Here is a 23,211-nt window from a genome sequence, read left to right as displayed (position 1 = left end):
CTATGGCCCTGCAAATATACACGTAAATGTGACTGCAGGTCTGCACAGAGGAGGGTCATTGATATGACTTGCTTTTTACTTCCCTTTTTAGACATGGACAACGCCTGCAACAGCAGCACCATTGACCCTGTACCTGCTTGCCAATTTTGTGCTCGTCCGGATGATTAGAAAGTACGTCCACTAGGGGGCAGATTAGGGCCTAATGATCCCCGGCCGAAAAACGGGATATCCTCCTTGTGAACCTCCGCTTTTCCGTAATGTACGCGGAAACCGCTGTGGCACTCGAGGAGATCACAGTAGATCACTGCACAGTGGCGACATAGGAGGCAGTATGTGGGGCGGAAGAGCTCTACGAGTTTCTCTCCAAAACGGCTGCTGACCTTACCCTCTCACGCGGATTTAGGTTGCCAGAATGTGCATGTGGACGCGTAGTGTAAAGCAAGTATGTCAGTGACCTCATGGGTTTACCGGAGCTTACAGAGGAGCCACTATGTCCTACCAAGAAGAGCGAGAGCATCTGCCATTTAAGCAAGTGCCCAAAATCGACAAAAACGACACACAGCATGTTTTCGTTCAAGTGACAAAGCCCTCGACTCGTAAGAAGTCGTAGGAATCGTGACTCTTGTTTGTTGGGACCAAAGGAAAACAAACAAAACTTTTACACAGGAGACCGCTGGTTGTTTTCCTGTGTCCTATTGACAGTCGACGCTGGTTTTCCTGTAGCGCCATCACTGCGGTCGAGCGCGACAACAACAGTCCTCTAACCTTAACCAACTACTTATTTTGGCCCAAAACATAATCTTTCCCCTAACCAGTGATTTTGGAGTTTTGGAAGGCGCAGACAAAAGATGTTGTTCTGTTGACAGTGTGTGGGTCGTTTCAGAGGCCAATGGACATATTTCGTCGTTTGTTGCCCAAATCTCTTAAACGCGTTGTGCAAGACTGAACGTCAAGCAAACCAGTAGGCTGATCAAACACCTGTTGGGAGGCGGGTCTGTAATGGAAAAGAAAAAACACATTAACAGTGTACTTAACACCCATACAAGTATTTAAAAAAAAGGAGCCATGCAGATTTGTCTGAACGACCCCCAGATTGCTCTTTTACAGCATGTTCCAGCCTAAGTGCCCTTATAGTTTATGTATAGTCAGGATTTTTAAAAATTTTCACTAGATTTTCAGAAACTGATCACCACAGTTTACAGTTGATGAGATATAGCTGGGCACCTGCTGTTCAGAATTTGCTCCTGGCGGCAGAAAACACGGAAGAAAAATATGCATAATCAAATTTTCACTCAGACACTACCCAGCTGTCATATTCTGTAAGTCATGTCAGGCCCATTGGCAGATTCATGTAAACAAAACACAAAACGGATCCATAGATCAGGAGCGGCTCTGGTTTTACTGTCCAGTACTGTAGTTGAGATTCATTTGGACAGAAAAAGCCAGACACTCGTTTTATCTTTTCTGAAGGACAGATGAAGGAGACCCTACTAGCTACTAGCTAGCACAAGAGGCTAACTGGCTTTGGTTTTTTTTTTTTGTTTTTTTTTATTAGTTTTGTCAGTTTAATCAATGGACAAACTCATTTGACGGTTAACCGTTAACACGTCGTGAAAATAAAGTACTGTTGCCATGGTAATCTGCAGGCCATTATATTGGTCACTGACTTACTATTTTGGTTGAGCTGTTGACTAGAGTTACATTTAAGGGTGCGCCCTGAAACAATCTCACTGGAAATCTGTACGTCCCATCGGCTTTGCTGTACTAATACTAATGACATAGGCCTACTAATACACTAGTTACTTGCAGTTACTGTGAGCCAGTGACTTTACAGAGACTGCAAACGAACTCTGTGGAGCTCGGGCCTGTTTTGTTTCACCTCCTTTGTTCACTGCAGAATCGTGTTGTGCTGCATCCCTCGCTGCTCTAAAAACAGACCGGTGAAGTTGTTACTGCCCACTGGAGGGTGACACTGATACACACTGACAGGGCAACGGGATGAAGCCAGTGTGTGTTTAGTGTGTGTGTGTGTGTGTGTGTGTGTGTCTACATGTCTGACATTTGTGTTACATTTGTGTGTGATAAAAAAAATGTCTTTGCATGGGTGAGTATTATCTTGGTGTAACAGTCTCTGCGTTTTTGTGCATGCTTGTGCGTTTGTGTGCACAGGCAGGCGCATAAATTAAGCCGTGTGCTCGACTCTGGGTGTGCATGTGTGCGTGTGTGTGTGTGACTGTGTGTGTGTGTCTGTTTGTGTGAGAGTGTGTGAGATAATCTATAATTAAATTCCTGAGTTTAATGGGATTATCTATGGGAGACAAGCAGCACAACGTCCTTGACATCCATCCCCCCTGGTTAGCCACGGGTGAGCGACTAATAGAGAGACACACAGTAAAAACCCAGAGAGAGAGAGAGAGAGAGAGACGGGGGGGAAGAGGGGAAGAGAGAGATAACAAGAAAGGGGCGAGGAGGAAGCAACAAAGAGAAAAAGAAGAAAAACCGAACAGTGAGTGGACCAAAGTGCAATAAATGCTTGTGAAGTGTGAGAAAGAGAGAAGCCTTCCAGAGGGAGAGGGTAACGGAGAAGTGCGTTGCATCGTAATTATCTCATTTTCTGCTGCGTTATCACTGAAGGTCGACTGGCCTTTCCCTCAGCAAGCTCCCCCTCCACCTACGGCACGTCACTGCTGGCCGGGCCAGCCAAAACAAGCACTTTCATCCCTACGAAAGAGATGATACAGAGGCGCTTCTTTACGCTGTGTCTGCCTTTCATGGGGCTCCACTGATTCCCGGTCGACGAACACGCGATCACTGCTCGTCCTAAATAAATATTAACCCAAAGAACCCACCTGAGAAGCTCACCAGGGGATCAGATCTTTATTTGGCTTTTATTTCCTACAATATACCAGAAGCTATGTTTATATGCCTTCCTGCAATAAACACTATCAGATTTATTCTGTTGTGGAAGGTAACTAAGTACATTTACTCAAGTAACGTACCTAAGTGCATTTATGAGGTTCTTGTACTTGACTTGAGCATTTGCATTCTCTGCTACTCTCTGCTTCTAACCCACCACATTTTAGAGGCAAACACTGAACTTTTTTTTTTTTTACTGCACTACATTTATATGACTTTGCAGATTCTGATCATCAATAATCCAAAAATAAATTACGTCGTGTGCAAAAATGTTGACTGTGTGCAAAAAGGCCCGAAGCAGATGAGGAGGGACAGAGCCGATGGCAAATCAATGCCACGTACCTCGGGTTGTGTTTAAGCAACTGAAATGTCTTTGTCTGCGATTTAAGCCACGCAGGAGCCCTAAAAACAACAGAGGCGCGCTTCACCTCCATCTGGTGGTCATTCAGAGACGAGCCCATCTTTCAGTCTGCAGTTGTCCTCGGTAGATACTGCATGAGAATGATTGTCTCGGAAATATTGCAAATGCCAGGTTTTGCTAAGTTGATAGTTGATATAATGTAAAAACAAATTAAAGGCTTATTATTAATGTCCAATGTCAGCTGAGCGATAACCAGAGCCATTAACCAGAAATATTTGGCTGAAATAACTTAAGTGAACCTGCACGATACCTTTAAAACCTTAGATGGACCCTCAGATACTGCTGATCCCACCAGCCCTGATGCTGCCTTCAGGGACTGTCCAGAATGTCTCCAGGGAAGTTCAACCACACAAAAATGGGAAAAACTATTTCTTTATGCAGCTGTTTTGTGCACAGGGGCATTTTTGTCATGTACAAACAGGAAAGTTTCCCTTACTAGCTTTTTCCATACCCCACCTCCTTCTTCAGTAAACAGAACTTGCTCTGGTGTCATCATGTAAGAACAACGAGTCGCCTTATATTTCTTTTCTTTTTTTTTAGTTTACCCTTGTTGATATAAATGGGGTGGACAAAATATTAGAGACATCTTTAGGTATAATGTCAAAGAATTCAAAAGGACCATAAACTACGGTCTCAAAAAATGGTAATAATGTTGAATAAATAATTCTCCAAAACAGTTTCAACAAAAAATGAAAATCAAACTGGCAACTATGAGTCCAAATACTTTTGACTATATTTTGTATCGGCAGAAACTACATCTGCATCTATTTTTCTTTTCTTTTTTTTCAAACGTACAAACATGTACATTAAATGGTCCTAAAACTATAATATAAAATGTTTATGTACTGCTTATAAAAGCTTAGTAGGGGAACTTAAAGTAAGTGATACCGAGCATATCGTCCATGACAAATACTTGACCAATAATGTCGACAGAAAGAAGAATCAATATGGGGGATTGTTGATTTAGACAAAGTAAAGGCAGACGGATAAATTGTTTAAAGTCTTTTTTAACGTCAGAAGTTTCAGTAACAAACATAAAGTTTGAATACTTTTAAGAATTTACAAGGTAAAATTATTTGTGTTTAGATTTTAGAAATAAGGGAAACCAGACAAAACATTTTGAAAATGCAAAATCATTACGTTTTTGTTTTGTTTTGTTTTGTTTTGTTTTGTTTTGTTTTGTTTTGTTTTGTTTTGTTGTGTTGTGTTGTGTTGTGTTGTGTTGTGTTGTGTTGTGTTGTGTTGTGTTGTGTTGTGTTGTGTTTTGTTTTGTTTTGTTTTTGGCTGCAATAAAACCCGAGGATCTCGAACATACCACGAGTCATATTTCCGACTTCCGCACTGGGGGAAGTGGGACTTTACAGGAAGCACCTGAACGTTGCACAGCATACCTAGCACTCCGGCGGCTGTGAACGGAGAAGGTAGGAGCTGTCACTGTATTTAACTGTGATTTACCGACGATAAATACTGAAATATCACCGCTAAAACGCCGATCATTACTATAATAATTACTCTTTCCATTGTAAAAACTGCGACCGTTTGCCCGCAGACAGCTAACTCTGCTAACCGGCAGCTGTCAAAACAAACCGTTTCCTTTAGCTAACTTTCCGCTAGCTGGGCTGTAAAATCTCTGCTGAAAGTTACCGGTGCGATTTTAGTGGTAAACCACGGAAACTACAAGGCTGATTTCTCTGTCAAGCAGCAGTTATGTAACTCTCAAAGGTGTTATTTTGCTGCCATATTTCCTCGTTATTTTTCATTTGAAACAGGCCTTTTTGTTGTGGGTGGGGGTCTGGCGGATGTAACTTCACATTAGCTATCAGCCTAACTTGGCTAACGTCAGCTAGTTAGCCAAGTTAGGTTGGTAAACTTTTCAACATTTAGTTCCTTATAAAAAATCCTGTCAACAGGTTATGACATTAGACTTTAATAACTTTAAATCTGTGCAAACAAACTAACTGATAAACTGGCGTGCGATAAAGACGCTAATCATGTTTTTTGTAGATAATTACCACAGTTTTCTACGCGGAAGTGACTGGAAAGCAGTAATACTTGGTTAAAATTAGATGGATATCACAATTGTTTTTAGCTCAGAAGCAAAATTAAATAAATGTAAGCCGTCTGTGGGACTGTTAACTTTCTTAGGCGATGTGCTAGTTGTCAGTTAGCAGCAATGATGTAGGAATGACAGCATTTATTTGTTTCCTATAAGCAGAACCATACAGCAAAGTGATTGTCTCCAGTTTTTGGTTTCATGTTTCTATGGAGAGTAGTATGCCAAACGCTTGCTTTCAATTCACATTGTGAACATTTGCTTCCTGTTTTCATAATGAGTGTAGAGCTGCAAAGATTAATCGATCAGAAAATTAATCAGCAACTATCTAACTAGAGTCTGTTGATCATTTAGAGTCATCTTTTTTTTTTTTTTTTTTTAAATGCTAAAATTCTCTGGGTCCGGCTTCTCAAATGTGATTTCCTCGTTTCCTCAGTCTTCTATGATAGTTAACTGAATATCTTCAGGTTTTGAACTGTCTGTCAGGTAAAATAAGACATTTGAAGACATCACCTTGGAGTTTGGGAAAATTTTATGGGGCTTTTTTTTTTTTCTTTGTTGCTATTTTCTGGCATTTTATAGACTAGCCGATTAATCGATTGATTGAGAAGGTAATGAACAGATTGATTGATAAGGAAAATAATCATTAGTTGTAGCCCTAAATGAAGGCGTCGGATTAGAGCTGAAAATGTTTTGGTTGTTTATTCAACAAGTCGATTGATAGAAAACTAATCAGCAACTGTTTTGATAATCGATTAATTGTTTCAATAATGTTTCAAGCAAAAATGCCACATTTTTTCCGGTTACAGCTTCTCAAACATGAGTTTTCAGTTTTTTTCTGTTGTATATAATTGTAGACTAAATATGTCTTGGTCTTAAATTGATAGACTTTATTGTTCCAGGAGGGAATTTTGTTCTCACAGCCTTAATGGTGCAGATACATGCACTGCTTTTGGGCTGTAACTTACAATTTTGTTATTATTATTATTATTATTATTATTATTATTGTCATTATCGGTTAATCAGCTGCTTATTTTCTTGTGAAATAGTGACAAATGCCCATTAAAATTTCGCAGAACTCAAGGTGACAAATTCAAATTTCTTAAAAACAAATTGTGTAGACATCACCTCGGACCCTGGGAATTATATTTTTTGACATTTTATAGAGAAATCAATCAAATAGATTAATCAAGAAAATAATCCTAAATTAATTTCATGATCGATTTTGGAGTGGAACAATTTCAGTCACAAATTCACATCAAGGTGAAGTCTTGAAAGAGTCATTATTTTGTCCAACCAACAGTCCAAAACCCAAAGACATGCAGAAAATGCAGCAAATCCTCAGATTTGAGAAGCTGAAAACTACAAATGCGATATTTTGCCTTGTTAAATTACTTAGAACAATTGGCATATTTGTTGGCAGTTCATTTTCTGTCATTGCACAAATTGATTCTTCAACTAATCTTTACAGCAGTAAAGTAAGCCTCTGGTAACTTGTGATTTTATAGCATTTACGCTTCTGTTAAAGATGAAACTTCATAGAGTTAAGAGTGGTTGTTCAATCTCAAAAACTGACCCCCTAACCAGTATAAAAGTGGTTCATGAATTCAAATAAAAACTGAACCAGTGGTGAAAATAATCTGTTGCTGCATCTTTAAGGCTGCTGTTTGCAAAACAGGACGAACTCAATGCAGGCAACAGTGTGTACAAGAAACACTAGTGCATTTAAAAGACACGGTTACCACCAATTGCTTCATTAAATAAAACATCTCTGTGGAGTGAATTATCCTGACATAACTGGTGTCATCGTCCCTGCAGATGACCAGTTACCTTGTGCATGACTCATCAGAGTTCAGCTGAGTGCTGCCACTGCCAAGTGGCCCAAACAAAGAGCCAGTGATGAAGTGGCAGACCATACCCCTTTACCATTGTCCCCCTTAATGAAGCGGCAGCGTGGGTATGTGAGCTGCTCAGCGTCTCAGTGGTCACAGGATCTCCAGACAGTGTGTAGTAAACACTGTGTTACACAGCTACCACTGTTTCATCAGCTGTCTCACGCTCAGTCTGCTTATGGACTTGCACTCATGGCATCCCAGTTAACCTGCTACTTGATACATACAGGCAGAAGGCTGGGGGTTGTTTACATGGAACTGAAACATACAAGACCAGGAAAAGCAGGATTTCTTTTCTTTTTGTTTAAAGACTACATGTTTCTACATGCCAGTTATTTTCTTGATCGACTAATGTATTGTTCGGTGCGTAAGATGTAAGAAAATGCTAACAAAAGCTCAAAACAGTTTCTTAAAGCCGGAGCTGACTTCGTCGAATCACAGCAGGACAGTCTGTTGCTTTAAACTTACAAATGTTGTCTGTGATGAGCTTGCAGGATTTGGAGAGAGAGTCTGGGATATTTTGACAGCCAAGAAATAAAACACAGAAACTATACAACACTGGGCACAGTGTTGCATTCAATTATCAGTTAATCCAACGATTGTCCTTTTGATTATTCTGATTGTTTTTTACAAAAATATCACAATAAAAAGCAAAATTCCTATTACAGGTAATATAGTTTTTGAATATCTTGTTTTTTCTTTCTAACTGCCTAAAAAACAAAACAAAACAAAAAACAACCAAAAACAAATGCCAGAGAACTGAAATTGTCTGTTTTCTTGAAAAATCAACCCTTTGTGAAGCTGTAATTATTAAATGTTTTGTCATTAAAAATTGTAATTTATTAGGAATTTTAATGTTAGTCAGGTACTCACTTGAACTCATTTTCATCAGTATAACTGATATTTCATGTATTTCTGAACAAGTGTCTTATATTCTGCATATGTAAATAAAAAAACATTAGATGAAATAAAAAAATAAAATATATGTTGGTTCAGTAATGGTGTAGATAGGGCAGGGTATTGTTGGAGGTTTCTCAGAAGAAACGCGATATCTGAGTTTCGGTATCAACATCAGAGAAAGGATTTTTTGATAGTTTAGATCAAGGAATATTATAATTTTTATTGGCACAAAGCAGCAAAAATATAATTTAAATCAGGAATTATCTCAGCATGGGACCGAGCGCTTGATGCCAACTTTGGTACTTGATGGTTTTTGATACTTTGAACCACTGACGCTTTTCAGTCGGTAATCAAAAAATAAAGAAGTTGTACATCAGTCCTAGGTGTGGACAACTTTTGTCTCTTCAGAGTTTTTCGGTCAAAAAGTGTGGATGACCCTCCAGTGTTTTTGTTGATAACCAGTGATTTTCTCTTTCCCTGGCCTCCCTGCCTCACCTTCACTCCTCCTCTCCTTCCCTCTCTGTCTCTCCTTTGTCCTTCATTACCCACCGTCCTCCTCCCCAGATGCAGACTATAAAGTGTGTGGTGGTGGGCGACGGTGCGGTGGGGAAGACCTGCCTGCTCATCTCCTACACCACCAACAAGTTTCCCTCTGAATACGTCCCCACGGTCAGTACGTTTTAATAACACAAACTAATCACCTGACACTTTTCGTTTCATGCAGCAAATCAGATCATAACTCACATGAAAGGGACACACTCAGTTTTCCATTTACTGTTCTGAACACTCAGTGCCCCTGTAGCTCTTTCCTTTCACACAGGAACTCATGCTTGTTTATAGATTGTCTGGACTGTACAGACATAAAGAGGTACGTGTAGTGTGAGTTTACATGAGCAGCGATCTGTCACTGAAACTAAAAAAGGCCTTTACAGTAAATCAAAGCGGTACCAACACTGCTGTATTTACAGCATGCACATAGTTTCCTGTTCAGTGAGGGATTGTTACTGACATTTCAGATGCACTCGCTTTTAGTTTCACCCTCAAATAAAATCCTCTAGAGCACTACAGCACTACAAAAATAAAACCCCCTTTGTAATAGACTGGAATTTACCTTTCAAGGAATAGGTCCACGTTTTGGGAAATACTTTTTTGCTTTCTTGCCGAGAGTTAATTGAGAAGATCGATACCACCCTCATGTCTGTACTTTCATTATGAATCCACAGCCAGCAGCCAGTTAGCTTAGCTTAGCATAAAGTCCGGAGACAGGGTGAAACAGCTAGCCGTGCTCTGTCCAAAGGTAGAAAAAAAACATCTATCAGCATCTCCAAAGCTCACTGATTTTAAACAAGACTAAGTACATGTCCCAAAATGTTGAACTGTTCCTTTCAATGTTACATTTTTCAGAAGGCTGGACCCTGCCAGTGCTATTGACACAGACATGCATTTATGAAACAGCAGTTTGACAAAAAGAGGTGGTTGTTGTTTTGTTTCGTACTCCCAAGTGTGTTGTCGATAGTTTCCCAGTGTATCTGGTTCTTGCGGTTTTGGTGAATTCTTCGGATTGCGGCCCTCTGTGAGTGTTTTTGTACGTTTGTGTGGGTATAGGTATGTGTATGTACAGCCCTGTGCAAAAGTTTTAGGCACTAAAGGAAAGTGAGGATGCTTTCAGAAATAATGCCATGAAGAGTTTTTTTTTATCAATTAACTCCATACAAAGTGCAGTAAACAGTACACCTGCACACAGTTTTTCAGGTACTTGGCAGGAAGGTTGTTCCAAGCATCTTGGAAAACCTGCCATGGTTCTTCTTTGGACTTAGTCTGTCCCAGCGTCTTCTGTCTCCTCATGTGGTCCCAGACTGACTCCACGATGCTGAGATCAGGTCTCTGTGGGGGCCAGACCATCTGTTGCAGGACTCCTTGTTCCTCTCGTCTCTGAAGATGGGTCTTTGTGACTCTGGCTGTGTGTCCGGGCCCGTTGTCCTGCTGCAGAATGAATCTGGGACCGATCAGACGCCTCCCTGACGGTACTGATGATGGATAAAAACCTAAAGTGCCCAAATCTTTTGTACGGTCCTGTATATTTGCTTGTGTGCACGTGTGTGGTCGCTTATTTTTCATGTACCAGCCAGTTAAATAATTCTCTCGAGTCGGTCTCCCTACATTTCCTTTTTGATTCTTCACTGTTCAGAAGTGTTGTGTCATGCTGAAGCAGCACAATGAGGACGTGGTCTCAAAGGTTCTGCAGACTGATATAAAATGTAGTCCAGACTGTCACCTCAGCCTGATCGATCCTGCAACCTCTGACTTTTTGGTTTGGGACAATCAGAAAACAGCTGACTGACTGTTGACAAGCAGGACCGTCCTGCTGGAAATATCTGAAGTATCCCTGGTTGATGGGCAGCTTCACTGGCTGGTGGCTGCTAACCAATGAGTAATTCTCTACTGTTTTCTATTGGTAGCCCATCGCTCTGTCTGTCAGTAGTCAGCACAGTTTGATCAGTGGATTGCAGAACCAACAGTGCTGACTCAGCTTTATCTTCCTCTTACTGTCCGACTGTCTCTCACACCTCCCTCCCCCCACCGATATTTTTAACCATTTGGTACAAATGTATCAGCGCTCTCCCAACACTTGCTTTATATTTCTTATTCATTCGTGATAAATTCATCCTTTGATAGATTAAAATATTGATTTAAACATGTTACATGTTACTTAGACTACTTATTGGGATACTATTTGGGGTAGGCAGCTAGATAAAGTACATTTTCTCACAATATGCCTTAATATTGTAATACAATCATTTTTTGGGAAATTAAATTGAAAAACATAAGCAGATGGGAGCGTGTCTTTATGGCTGGTATAGTGAATAAATACCTGCCAAATGACATTTCAGGTGAATTGAATTGAATTGGATTTAACCATAAAAAGTAAAAAAAAAAAACCCAAAAACATAAATAATTTAAAAAAAAGTTTCAAGAATAAATTTGTAACATTACAGGATGTTTTAGTTTCATACTGTCATTGTATAGAATGAAAAATGTCTAAATATTTCAGGAATAAAGTCACACTATTTTGAAATATTAAAAAAAATTAGTTGAAATATTTTGATGAAGTAGTTGTAATGTTATTTCAAGAAAAAGGTTTGATGTTGAGGTTTAGGGGATGTTTATTTTTGAAACTCTGTCAGAGTAAACAATTAGAATTGTCATATCTTTAGAGAATAAAGTCGCAATATTTCGACAGTCGTAACGCTTCAAGAATAAAGTTGTAATATGAGATTTTTCTTTTTTTCTTGAAATTACGACTTTACTCTCATATCATTACAACTTCTGTCTCAAAACATTTCAGCTGATTTTGAAGCATTATTACTTTATCCTCAAAATATTAAGACATTTTTCATTGTGAGTTGAGTATTAAAATAAACATCCTGTAATGTTACAACTTTATTCTTGAAATATTAAAAATAAATCAATCATTTTAAACTTTTTCTTGTTAAATGATGACTTAATTCCCAAAATATAAATAATAATATATTTTTTTTAAAACTAACTACTCCAATACTTGTCATAGTAAGTAACAACTGTGGAATTCATCAAATGATATGATTAATGATTACAAACCTCCCACTCATCCAGGCTGCTTAACATTTTGGTCAGTAAGCAAAAATGATGTAATTGTTTATCGCTTATTATCCTATTGTTTTGTTTTTATTGCGCATTAATATTGCATACATTACCGTCCTGCTCCTTCCTGTATGAGGCCGTTGTTACTCACATCCTTATGCTATACATTGTAGATTTATCTTAAACCTTTTGAAACCAATAATCACAACTGATGATTTGATTGGTTGTCGTGCAGCCCTAAGCTGAATAACCAGAGATGCTGAACAAAGAAATCGAAAACTTGCAATCTAAAGCTGCTCACCCTTTAAATAATATTATTGTATTTAGTAAGAGCTGATATTTTAACGCACTGCGGTCCTCCTCTTTGTCCTTCTGCTGGTCGTCTGCACGCTCAGCACAGTCACAAATATCAGGGTTCCTTTCTCAGCTTTAGAGGAAGACACGTACAACCGCTTATTCTCCTTGAGTGTGAACAGCTCTTGCGGAAATAGATCTATCACAATAAACCTGCACAAACTTTGTGTTTCATATTTACGTAATTGTGTGCTTGTGTTGTTTCCTGTCAGTAGGCTAATAACCACCACAATGACACATCAGGACAGATGATGTCTCCTCCAGGAAATAATGGCTCAAAAACAGGCACCCTTACAAGAATTTTTTGTCACATCTGTAACTTTTTATCTGGAATATTGTTGCTCTAAATAACACAAATAGTATTTGCCTTCTGTTCTGCGTGGCTGCAGGTCTTTTCCACAGTAACCACTGTGTGTGTTGTGATCAGACTGTTTCCAGCAGCTTCTGTACTCCGAGCTTCGTCCAAACACATTATCATCACAAAACTGTATCTGCTTTAGTGTGCGTGCGTGTGTGCGTGTGTGAGTGTGTGTGTGTGTGTGTGTGTGCGTGTGTGCATGTGTGTGTGTGTTTGAACAATGAGCATGTCTGTGCACTTTGTATTTTATTGAAATACAGTGTGTAGACTGTATGTGTGCCTCGGTGCCTCACCCCACCACCGTGCCTCAACATATCACACTATGGTTTCGTCCAAACTTGAACTGACTTACACTCCATCGTCTGTAGGTTTGTTACTGTGCCTGTTTATGTGTTGCAACCTGAACTGTCTTGTCAGTCTGTCCGAGTGAAGTCTGAAGTTGTCTCTTAGTCTGAAAAAAAACAAAACCCGTAAGTTTATTTAAAGTGGTTATAATGTTTTGGTTTGTTTTTTAGTTTTTTTATTTATTTTTTTTAAGCCATGCTAGCGCTGCGGCTCTAAGGATGGCATTGTCTGTCAGTCAGTTGGTCAACAAGTTTGGTCCAGTTTGAAGTATCTCAACAGCTATTTGGTGTGTTGTCATGAAATTTTGTACTGACATTCTAAATCCCCAGAGGGCAAATCTGGCTGGCTTTTTGTGATGCCATGACGTTTCCTCCAGCACCACCGTCTGATTGACATTTGTGGTTCAGAGTGAAATATCTTGACAACTCTATCACGGATTGAAATGACATTCAGTACAGATATTTGTGGTCCCCAAGGACGAAATTTATCAACGTCAGTGATCCTGTAACATTTGGCGCCATGGATCTTCTCGTTAAAGTCTCGGCAAGAAAGCAAACAAGCATACTGTATATCCCACGATGATAACCTTTTCCTTTGAAATTGGATTTAAAAAAGTCGGGGCCTAGTTTGAAGGCATTGGAAATTTTAAGTACTAGTGCCAATACCATGGCCTATCGGGTGACAGAAAATCAATTGGCAGCAATTTGGATAATTGATTAATCGTTGTCATTTTTTTTAAGCAAAAAATGCCAAAATTCCTCTGGCACAAGCTTCTCAAATGTGAACGTGCTCTGGTTTTCTATGCTAGTAAAACCAAAATGTTGGGGCTTTTTGAGTGTTGGTCAGACGAATAAAGACATTTAAATATGTCCATTGGGCTTCAGTGGATGTTTCCAGACATTTTATAGACTAAACAATCGATCAGCCATTAAAGAAAATATTTGTTAGATGTATTAATAATGAAAATAATTGATAATGTAAATAAATATATTGTAGTTTCATAAAACAACACTTTACAACAAGGGAGCGCAAAACTAGATTCTGACACGGGGAGGGTCCCTCAAGAAGAGAAGGCAACAAGATGGAGGACCTGTCACGGTTTATATTCTACTTCAGTGGTGCAAAATTTCCAACAAATTTGCAATTATTCAAATTCTGTAGACCCAAATGAAATGGAGTAAGTTGCCTGCTTTGCCCAGTTGGTAATCCAGCTTTGTCCAGAACTCAAATTTAGCAAGTGCACAAGAACTTTGCCCAAACAAAACAGTCTTAAACTGGCAAAATAATTACTTAAATCAGAGACTACGTGATCCCAGAATACCTAAAGAGCACTGTGGCACCAGGCATTTGATGCCAGCTTTTGGCCTGTAACAAAACATCATACTGAGATCCAATACACAGTTGGACTAAGGATGCCGAGACTAGAATATATCACGCAACCAGCATTTCCAGTCACCCGCTGTGAGCCAGCCTGTTTAAATAAAGACTAAACCGATGCAGGAGGAAACCTAGCTTGAATCCATGTTTGTAGTAGTTGATGTAGTTTCCTATCCTACAGTCTACATCCTTCAGTTTATCTGCAAGCTGTCCGTGCTTACGGAGCTTCATTAAAATCAAACTGTGTCTGCAGGCTACAGCAGACACAGCAGGTGGACATGTTGAAGCCGTGCCGTATATTCAAGCAGACACAATGACTCTAAATCACTCCCTGCTTCAGTTCACTTCCACATTCACAAAGCTGAGGTTAGCGGGCATGTTGGGACCGTGCTGTTCCTCGTTGCACATGGCAGCAGCCTGAAGGTACGAGGGTGATGAAACAGGAGGGAGGAGTGAACTGACAGACGACGAGTCTGTTCACCTGAACAGCAGCAAGACAATACTCCCTTTACCAAGAGCATTCAGCTTGTCTACATTACTTTTACATGCCCTGAAGCACAACACAACGCAGCTTCTCCAATCATTCTGTAATGACAGTATTTACAGGCACATTAAAATGGTTATGATCCGATTAAGGCAATTTTAGCTACTGAATTTGTCATTTAAATGCCTTTTAATTGGTTCATTGAAGGCCCTCTCTTGTAATCAGCCTTGTACCATAAGCGATGGGATACTTTACCACACTATTACGTCCAAAAGTTACAATAATGCTGGTTATTTCACAGGATTTCTGGTTTGATGAAGGCAGGGCGTTATTGGTAACAGGTTACGTCACTTATTTCCACCGGCCAATGACAATTTAGGAATATAGGACTATAATTGCAATCTGACAGTTGTCAAGTTCTTTGTTCATGTTGCCAGAGAGACACCACTGTCACGGTAAAATGTGATTAAACCACAACTGCACTGGTCTGATTCCCTGACCGAATCCTGATCAATTTTCCGTATGGGGGGAAAAGGTTTCCAACGTCAACGCAACCGTTTTATTACCTCTGAGTCTCCGAGAGAATATTTGTGCAGCAATCAAAAAAATCTGCTAAGGCCGACAACGTGGCTCTAATGTTATCATAACAGGATATTTCCCCTCGGTAACAGAAGTGCGGCTCGGTTGGTAGAGTGTCAGTTACATGGCATTCCTCTGTATTCCAGCAATATGTTTCAGCATATTGCTGGTGTTTCCACTTTTACTTGAAATTACCATTTTATGGGCCACGGTGGTGTGTGTGTTTGTGTGTGCACGTGCACACTGTTGTACCTCCATCTTTTGTGAGGACCAGTAGGAGTTCCAGAACTTGACAGAGAGGACATTTTTTTGGAAAGTGAAGACATTTTTGGTCTGGTCCTCACTTTTTCAAAGGCTGTTTGATTGAAGGTTTAGGTTGTGGTTAAGGAATGCTTTATGCCATTGAAGGTCCTTAGAAGTATGGTAAAGAACAGCTGTGCATGTTGGACACTCACAAGCCTCTTAAAAAGAGAAGTATATTTTAGTGTTTTTGTTCTGCCCTGTCACATTTTTACTTCTTACTTTCTCCGACCCTTGCGCTCTGTCTCTGTCTCTCTCTCCAACCTGTACCCTCTTATCATTCCTCTGTCTTTTCTCCCTCCCTCACCCCTCTCCCCTCGCTCTCTCTTTCTCTCAGGTGTTTGATAACTATGCAGTGACAGTGATGATCGGTGGGGAGCCGTACACTCTGGGACTGTTTGACACGGCAGGTAAAAAATAAAGCCCGCATGTAGTTCATAAAAAGTCTTGTGTGGATTAATACTGTTTGCGGGAGAAGCGGTGGGAGCAGGAAGAGTAGCAGTAACAGTAGTATTCGTATAATAGCAGCAGTATCCGTTGTAGTACCAGAAAGCTGTGGGATTAGATCCTGAAAAGGCAGAGAAAGTTTCCCATCTCCTTCATCCACTAACGTCCCGATGCTTTTCTTGCAGCACTAAAGGGCTTTAGCCGCTTTTATATTTGAATATTTTGTTCAGCGTTTTTTTGGCGTTTGCTGTCCATCAGTTTTTTTTTGCATCTCCCCCCTTCAGGTCAGGAGGACTACGACAGGCTGCGACCCCTCAGCTACCCTCAGACCGACGTCTTCCTCGTCTGCTTCTCCGTCGTATCGCCCTCCTCCTTTGAGAACGTCAGAGAGAAGGTTTGTTTAGTTGGTCTCTGTCACCCGGTTACCTTTTCATTTAATTTCTGGCAACTCGAGCAGCGATACGTAGTCACTAAAAATAACCATTAATATCCTGTTCAGTTTTGTGTTGTGTCCAGGCAACAATAAAATGAGTAATCCCCCAATGAGAAAGACAGCAACTCCAAAAAGTGGAGTAAAACCACAATCCGTTTTTAATTCCTTGTTTGTATAATTGTTTTGCTGTATAAAGTTACAGAAATAGCTTTAATTTGAACTTGCTTTCTTATTTACTGTCCAAATGTGTGCAAATTACTGTCTCCACATGTGGATGATTTAGCTTTCCATTTACATTAAGCTATTCAACCATCCAGATTTGGAGCGGGAATTTTGTTTGGTAGTTTCAGTAGACTTTCAGTACAAGTCCAGGGAAATTGCCTTCGTCAAGCAGGATAGCCGAGAACATTTGGGGAAGAGTGTGTTATGTCGGAGCGGAGTTGTGCAACGTGTAAAACAACATGCGGAAAAACAAAACAAACACACTGTGTGTCTTCACAGTGGGTGCCAGAGATTTCACACCACTGCCCGCGGACGCCATTCCTGCTGGTCGGGACTCAGGTGGATCTGAGAGACGACAGCAACACTCTGGAGAAACTGGCCAAGAACAAACAGCGAGCCCTGACCTGTGAGAGCGGAGAGAAACTGGCTCGTGAGCTCAAGGCCGTCAAATACGTGGAGTGTTCAGCCCTCACACAGGTACGTGCAGGGGGAAGAATCTACACCCGGTCACCTATAGGTCAGGTCATCAAAGGAGCCTCGTAAAAGTAAAAATGCGTCTTCATCACTAATAACGTCACAAGAAATCATTACACCTTTGTGAATCAACAAGCGGATAAGTCAGGCATCGAAAGCAAATGTGTGTCGTGAGCGTGGTAATGTGGAGCTACTAAACTGATTACTAGTGACCGATCGATCACACCCTCTATTTGCTTTGCGCGGTGTCGGAATAAACAGGAAACATTCTGAATTTTTTTATTTATTAGGAAAACAATTCTGACTCTGAAGAGTTTCAATACAAGGATGTTTTTTTGTTAATGATCTTGTATCAAATAAGAAAAGCCAATACGTGATAAAATATTCCTTTTATAACAAAGATGTCACCTTGGAGTCTAGATAATGGGGATGGACACGTTTCACCAATGTCATATTTTTTATAGACCAAATCATGAATAATTGGCAGATTAATTGATAATTAAAATAATCATTAGTTATATTAGCTAAAATTGGACAATATGACCTTTACTGATCATTTACTGAAAAACCCTTCCGAATTGTTTCAAAGACGCGCGGTTGCACATGGGACAGGAGCCCCTGTCTGGAGTCAAACCCTCCGTTAGGCACCAACCTGACACATCTGCCGCTAATGGAGAAGAGGCGTGTGACGATCGGTAGCAGAGTGACACGAATGCTTTGTCTGCAGTAGAGGAAGAGACTGTCAAAGTGCCCTTGTGAAATGCTTTTGCGTCAGCCTTTATCACAGCTTGTCTTTTATGATATGCCAACTTTTCCTCCTCAGCCCAACGGAAAATGCGACATTTTGTCTTTTCTTGCTATTTCTGGCATTTCCACCCAGTGTTTTATTTATTTATTTATTTTTAATGAGCAAACAAAGCTCATCATTGTTTTCTGTCTCCGTCTCTGTCTCTTACTCAGAGGGGACTGAAGAACGTTTTTGATGAGGCCATCCTGGCAGCTCTGGAGCCTCCAGACAACAAACCCAAGAAGCGCTGTGTCCTGCTATAGACGCCACAACAGGAGGAGGAAGCGGAGGTGGACGGGGAAGAGATAAACCCAGACGGGAACAGAGGGAGGGAGTACCGAAGGGGGGCGGGGTCGGGGTTTGGGGCTTGTTGGGGGCGGGGGGTAGACACATGTTTAGACAGTGCCTTCAGCCATAGTGACTTAATGTGGGTGTGGTGTTGGTATGGACACAGGCTTTATTTTCATCATAGATTCGTGTCACTTTAACATGACTAACACATTTGAACAACACTCCTAACCGGGAAAGGGGGTTTTATTAGTGGGAGGAGGCAGGTTGAGCAGTGGGGATGTTTGAATCTCAGATCCCTTAAAGATGCAAACAGTGGATGGAGTCACGGTTACAACTGAAACTGACAACCACCATCTGAAAAATTCTAAAATCTCTCAAAAGCCTCCGACACAAATGCTAAAAGCCTTAAAAGTGTAAGAGCTGTTATGAAATCTGAACCCTGTTTGGTCAGTAAACGCAGCTGTCGATCATGCTTCTGTGTTACATTTTGTGAGATTCGTTGTGATCATTTATCTGCCGAGCGTCCTGCTTTGTCTGGAAAGTCTGCATTTAACTGGAGAAGTAATTTTGGCGTTTTTCAGGTCTTCTTTCAATAACTCTTCCACCCGAGTTTAACAAAAGAAAATTAATTTCTGGCATTTCCACTGCAAATGTACCTGCTGTAATGGAAACCTAGTCCAGAAATACAAAAAAAACAGCTATCTTTGAAAGTGGCCAAAAAAAAGTTGTTTTATTGCTACGGTTTTTATGCAACTAGGCACAGTTTGTGGATTTACATTTAACAGAAAAAACATTCTGGATAATTATGCGGGGCAGAATGGCTCCTTCAATCAAACAAAATCCAAGTAATAAAGTTCTTTAAAAAAAAAAAAAACGGGGAATTTTGAAACCGAGCAAGCGGTCCTCTTGCCAAGCTGCTGTCGGTACATTTTCAACTGAGCAAAGTTAGTCTGGACTCACAGTGAGCTTAGAAAAATCTTTCTTTGAGACAAAAAATACATCGCGCTGGAGGAACAGCCTCTCCGCCGGAGTCTAGATGCTCAGGAGACACTGCAGGAGTGATATATTTTTTACCGGCACCCAGTCTGATTAAAACACGAGGAGGTGCAGGTGGAGAAATCGCACATTCCTCATGCGGAAAATAACGCCGGAGAGACGTGACCCACTTAAACAACATTCCCTGCGGCCCTGTAGACCATCAAAGGTCAACAGTGCTTTTGGAGGGTTTTCAGAGTGTTGTTGCTAAAAAAGAACAATAACAATAATAAACGTAATGATAATCTGCTACTGAGTGATGACTGTAACCTGACTCCATCCACATCTGTATAAAAGACTCTGATCGCTGTAGAGTAGAACTGGCAAGTCACAAATTAACGTTTCAGTGGAGCTTTACTGACTTCTGCTCGGCAGTCTAGAAGACAACAGACACACATTTGCACACGTGTTCATGCAGTAGTTAATAACGCAGACATGCATCTTCGCAGTAACCTAACAACAAGAGCGACGGGCGAAGTTGCAAACTCGGCGTCGTTGCCATCGAGGGGAGAGCGACGCTTTCCGAAATCTTGTGAGAGACAAATAATTCAAACTGTTCGGTTGGAGCATGAATTGGTTGAGTTTCCTCCAAATGTCTGGCAACATGAAAAAAAACATTTTCGGTGACGGGGTTTTTCACCTGGCAACGGAAACTGTGATCATTTAGCAGTGCAGTCAAAACACAGACGCACACATTTGCACATAACGGTGCCCGGCATCGTCATCACGGCCTCGTCTTCACAAAAGTCCTTTTCTCTGCTGTCACGCTGCCTTTCCTCTCCCCTGACGTCGCATCCTGAACCAGACACTCGGACGCCGCCGAACCGCCAGACGCCGTCGGTGGGGACTCAACGCCGTTTGTTCAGGAACCCGCCAATGCAGAGTGTTCGTCGAATGTGTCGCATGTGTAGTTTCTAACATCAGTAAACCAGTACGACATGACATTATCGTGTTTGCTGCAAACGAACGAGCCTCTGTGCTGCATTTTCAGTCGTGACGGGGAAACCCCGCTGTTTCGCTTGATGGCACAAAACGGAGAGAGGGCGCCGCTTCTGGTGGCGAAGATGGGCGACAGCCCGAAAGTCCAGAGTTAAAGGTTTTATCCGGACAGAAATATCGATCTGTGATTGAATGCTCCAAGTTGTCATTGAACCGAGGAATCGCTGTTGTCCTGGCTCTGCGTTTGACCTTCCAGCGCGCGCAGGAAAAAAAATAAAAAATCTCGAAACGCCTTCATGTTACAGCATCATCAGTGACGGTCTTCACCCGGTTTATTCACTTGTTTTTCGCGTGTGAAATTGAAACGTCCAGCTGCCGCGGTATTTGACTGTAAAGGCCTTAAAATATTTCCCGTCTTTCTGCTCAAGACCAGTCAAATCCTGAAACTTCAGTCCACACAGCCGAAGGTTTGGGGCCAGGGCTTCAATCGAACTGTGTGAAAAGCTTCCTTTCGTGTCCCTCAGTCTCTTCATTGACGCGTTTTTGCTTTTTTTTTTTTTTTTTTTTCTCACTTTCTGGCTGGGCCAGGGTGTCAGGAAAGTTTGTATTCTGAAATCTACTTTTCTACTCCCATGGGTAATGCTGTTACAGCAGATGTGGCTAAGGAGCGAACATTTCACACACATGACCTCCTCATATATTGTCCACTCCTGTTTCTCTCTCTCCTCCCGGCCCGACTGGAACCTCAAGTGCTCGTTGGTGTGCCGGCGCCTCCGGGAGGCCTAAAAGGGGAATACCGCTCAGTTTAAAGGTTTCACCTGTGTTGCTCCTCTGGCCAGCAGCGGATTAGCAGTGTTTCTTTGGCTGACGTGAACAAACCTCCGATCCGTAGTCTGGAATCCATAATGTCATGAGTCGAACCATCAGGTGTGTTTAAGCCGCTTCACAGACAGTAACTTTTGGATTTGTGTGAGGGATTTTTTTTTTTTTTTTTTTTTTCGCACAATTTAGCTTTTGCTTGATGTCGCTGTTGTCATTTTCAAATTAGAAAAAAAAAAATCAGGCCTGCCGTTCAGGAAATCCTCCTGTTCCCGAGTCGGTGTTTAAATTCACTCTCCAGAAACATGAAAATGTAAAAGACGATGAAAAATGATGCGAGCTTCGATTTTCCCACTCTTCTTTTACGCAGTTAGTACGTTCTGGTGTCGGTTTAAGGCAGGATAATCGATGATACATCATACATTTGTATGATAGGTTTTAGTTTTTGTGTAGAGACTCTTTAATGTTTTCTAACGCTGATTGTACTGTGCCGAGCTGATAACAATTCAAATCCTTAAACTGAGGGTATTTCCCATTAAAATGAACTAAAATTCCACTTTGCTTATATAAATATTTTTTTTTTTCCATTGTTTTGGAAATAACGGTTTATTCTGATAATGTATGGATGATTACAAGTATTATTTTTTTCCTTATTGTTTATTATTTTAGCAGGGTTTTTTTTGGACACTTTAGTTTTTTTTCTTTCTTTCTTTTTTTTTCCTCTTTGTTTTTTTCTTTTTTCTTTTCTTTTTTTTTCCTTGGATATTTGTACTATTACTTGACGGTTGAGTGCCAACAGCTTGAGTGAGTGTCAGTGGCCTGGTTTGTCAAACTAAACAACTCCTGATAATAAGCTTCTAAAGACAGGAAGAAAAAAAAACAAACATAACAACAGCTGAAGCAATAATTACAGATGTGGAAAACTCTGCTCTGTATTGAAAGATGAATGTTGGAACTAGCGGGTGTTTGGAAATAATAAAATCAGTACTTGAATGTTGTTTCACTTTGTCTTGATTCTGTTTTTCTTAGCTTTTATTTTAGCCACATTTCTTCCTCTGCTCCACTTTTTCCTTTAATCATCTACCGCAGGCAACTCACGCCTCCTCATTCGTTAATTCTTCATTATTTTAAATAAATCTGAATTTTCATGAACAAAAAGCATGAAATGTTTGCCTAGTCTTGTTGTATCAAAGATAAAACTACTTAGATATTAGAAAATCCGCTAGATAGATAGGGGACATGTGTTTTATGACTTTTGCTAAGTTTTAATAACCCTCCAATTTAAAAAGAAGAAAATTTATAGTCTTTTCATAGTAGACGACCATTTGCATTTTCAGAAATCCCTCCCCCAGCAACGAAAAAACTAAATTTTGGTGGTGAACTTGTCAAATAAATTCTCAAATTGAAAAAATTCTCTGTCGTCTTTTGTCTTTTTGGACAAAAAACCACTCCTCAGTGAACTAAATTTATCCCGCCCCGTTTTTGTGCACAAGCTGAAAACCAATGGACACAAAATAATAATTAGATCATAATAATTAACAACTCTTCAAACCTTTTGGTTACAGTCATGACCATGGTCTGCTTGGAAAGGTAACTCTTGACATTTTACAGCCAAAAAGTCAAACTGAGTATGAGAAATACTGAAGCAAAGTTCAGTTTAGTTTAATTTAATTTAATTTTTTGGCATAAAAAAGTCCCGTAGCAGTACTTTCTGTGTGGGAAAACACTTTGAAGCCACAGCCACAAGTCCGAACCACTGATGTGGGGATCCTAGAATACCTCAAGGTTGTGTGACGATCGAGTCCAGTACGGACCAAAACACACCCGTGTATTTTAAAAGGCTAAATTAAAAAAATATATATAATAAAATTTTAAATGCTTTTGAGGTTATTATGGAAGGTTAAGAGTTTAACGAATTTAAGACTATGACAGAAAGAAACTATTGGAAATTGAATTTAAGTATTTTAAACTTTCAACTTTATTGTGCTTAATTTTGGGGGGGAAAATTCGTCTTGGAAGTTAGATGCAACCCACAAGGACGAGGACATACGATAAATAAAAGATCATAGAAAAAATATAAACAATATAATAAAATGCTAAATATATGTAATGTAAACATGGCTTAAAGTTCTCTGGCCCCGGCCTTGAGCCAATTTAGATTAAA

At 40.3% G+C, this 23,211-nt stretch overlaps 1 protein-coding gene across 1 annotated transcript; it reads left to right on the top strand.

The window, feature by feature from the left end:
* The first annotated feature begins 4,664 nt into the window (after nt 1–4,664).
* Nucleotides 4,665–18,300, top strand: LOC120786424 (cell division control protein 42 homolog). The gene is made up of 6 exons (XM_040121868.1): nt 4,665–4,758; nt 8,747–8,851; nt 15,938–16,010; nt 16,332–16,441; nt 16,982–17,179; nt 18,137–18,300. Exons 2-6 carry the CDS (start codon nt 8,747–8,749, stop codon nt 18,224–18,226), a joined length of 576 nt encoding a protein of 191 aa, XP_039977802.1. The 5' UTR covers nt 4,665–4,758; the 3' UTR covers nt 18,227–18,300.
* The last annotated feature ends 4,911 nt before the right edge of the window (nt 18,301–23,211 follow it).

This window comes from Xiphias gladius, chromosome 24 (assembly GCF_016859285.1).
Source record: "Xiphias gladius isolate SHS-SW01 ecotype Sanya breed wild chromosome 24, ASM1685928v1, whole genome shotgun sequence".
NCBI lineage: Eukaryota > Metazoa > Chordata > Actinopteri > Istiophoriformes > Xiphiidae > Xiphias > Xiphias gladius.
The sequence above is the reverse complement of the archived record's forward strand: the minus strand, read 5'-3'. Positions and strand labels throughout refer to the sequence as shown.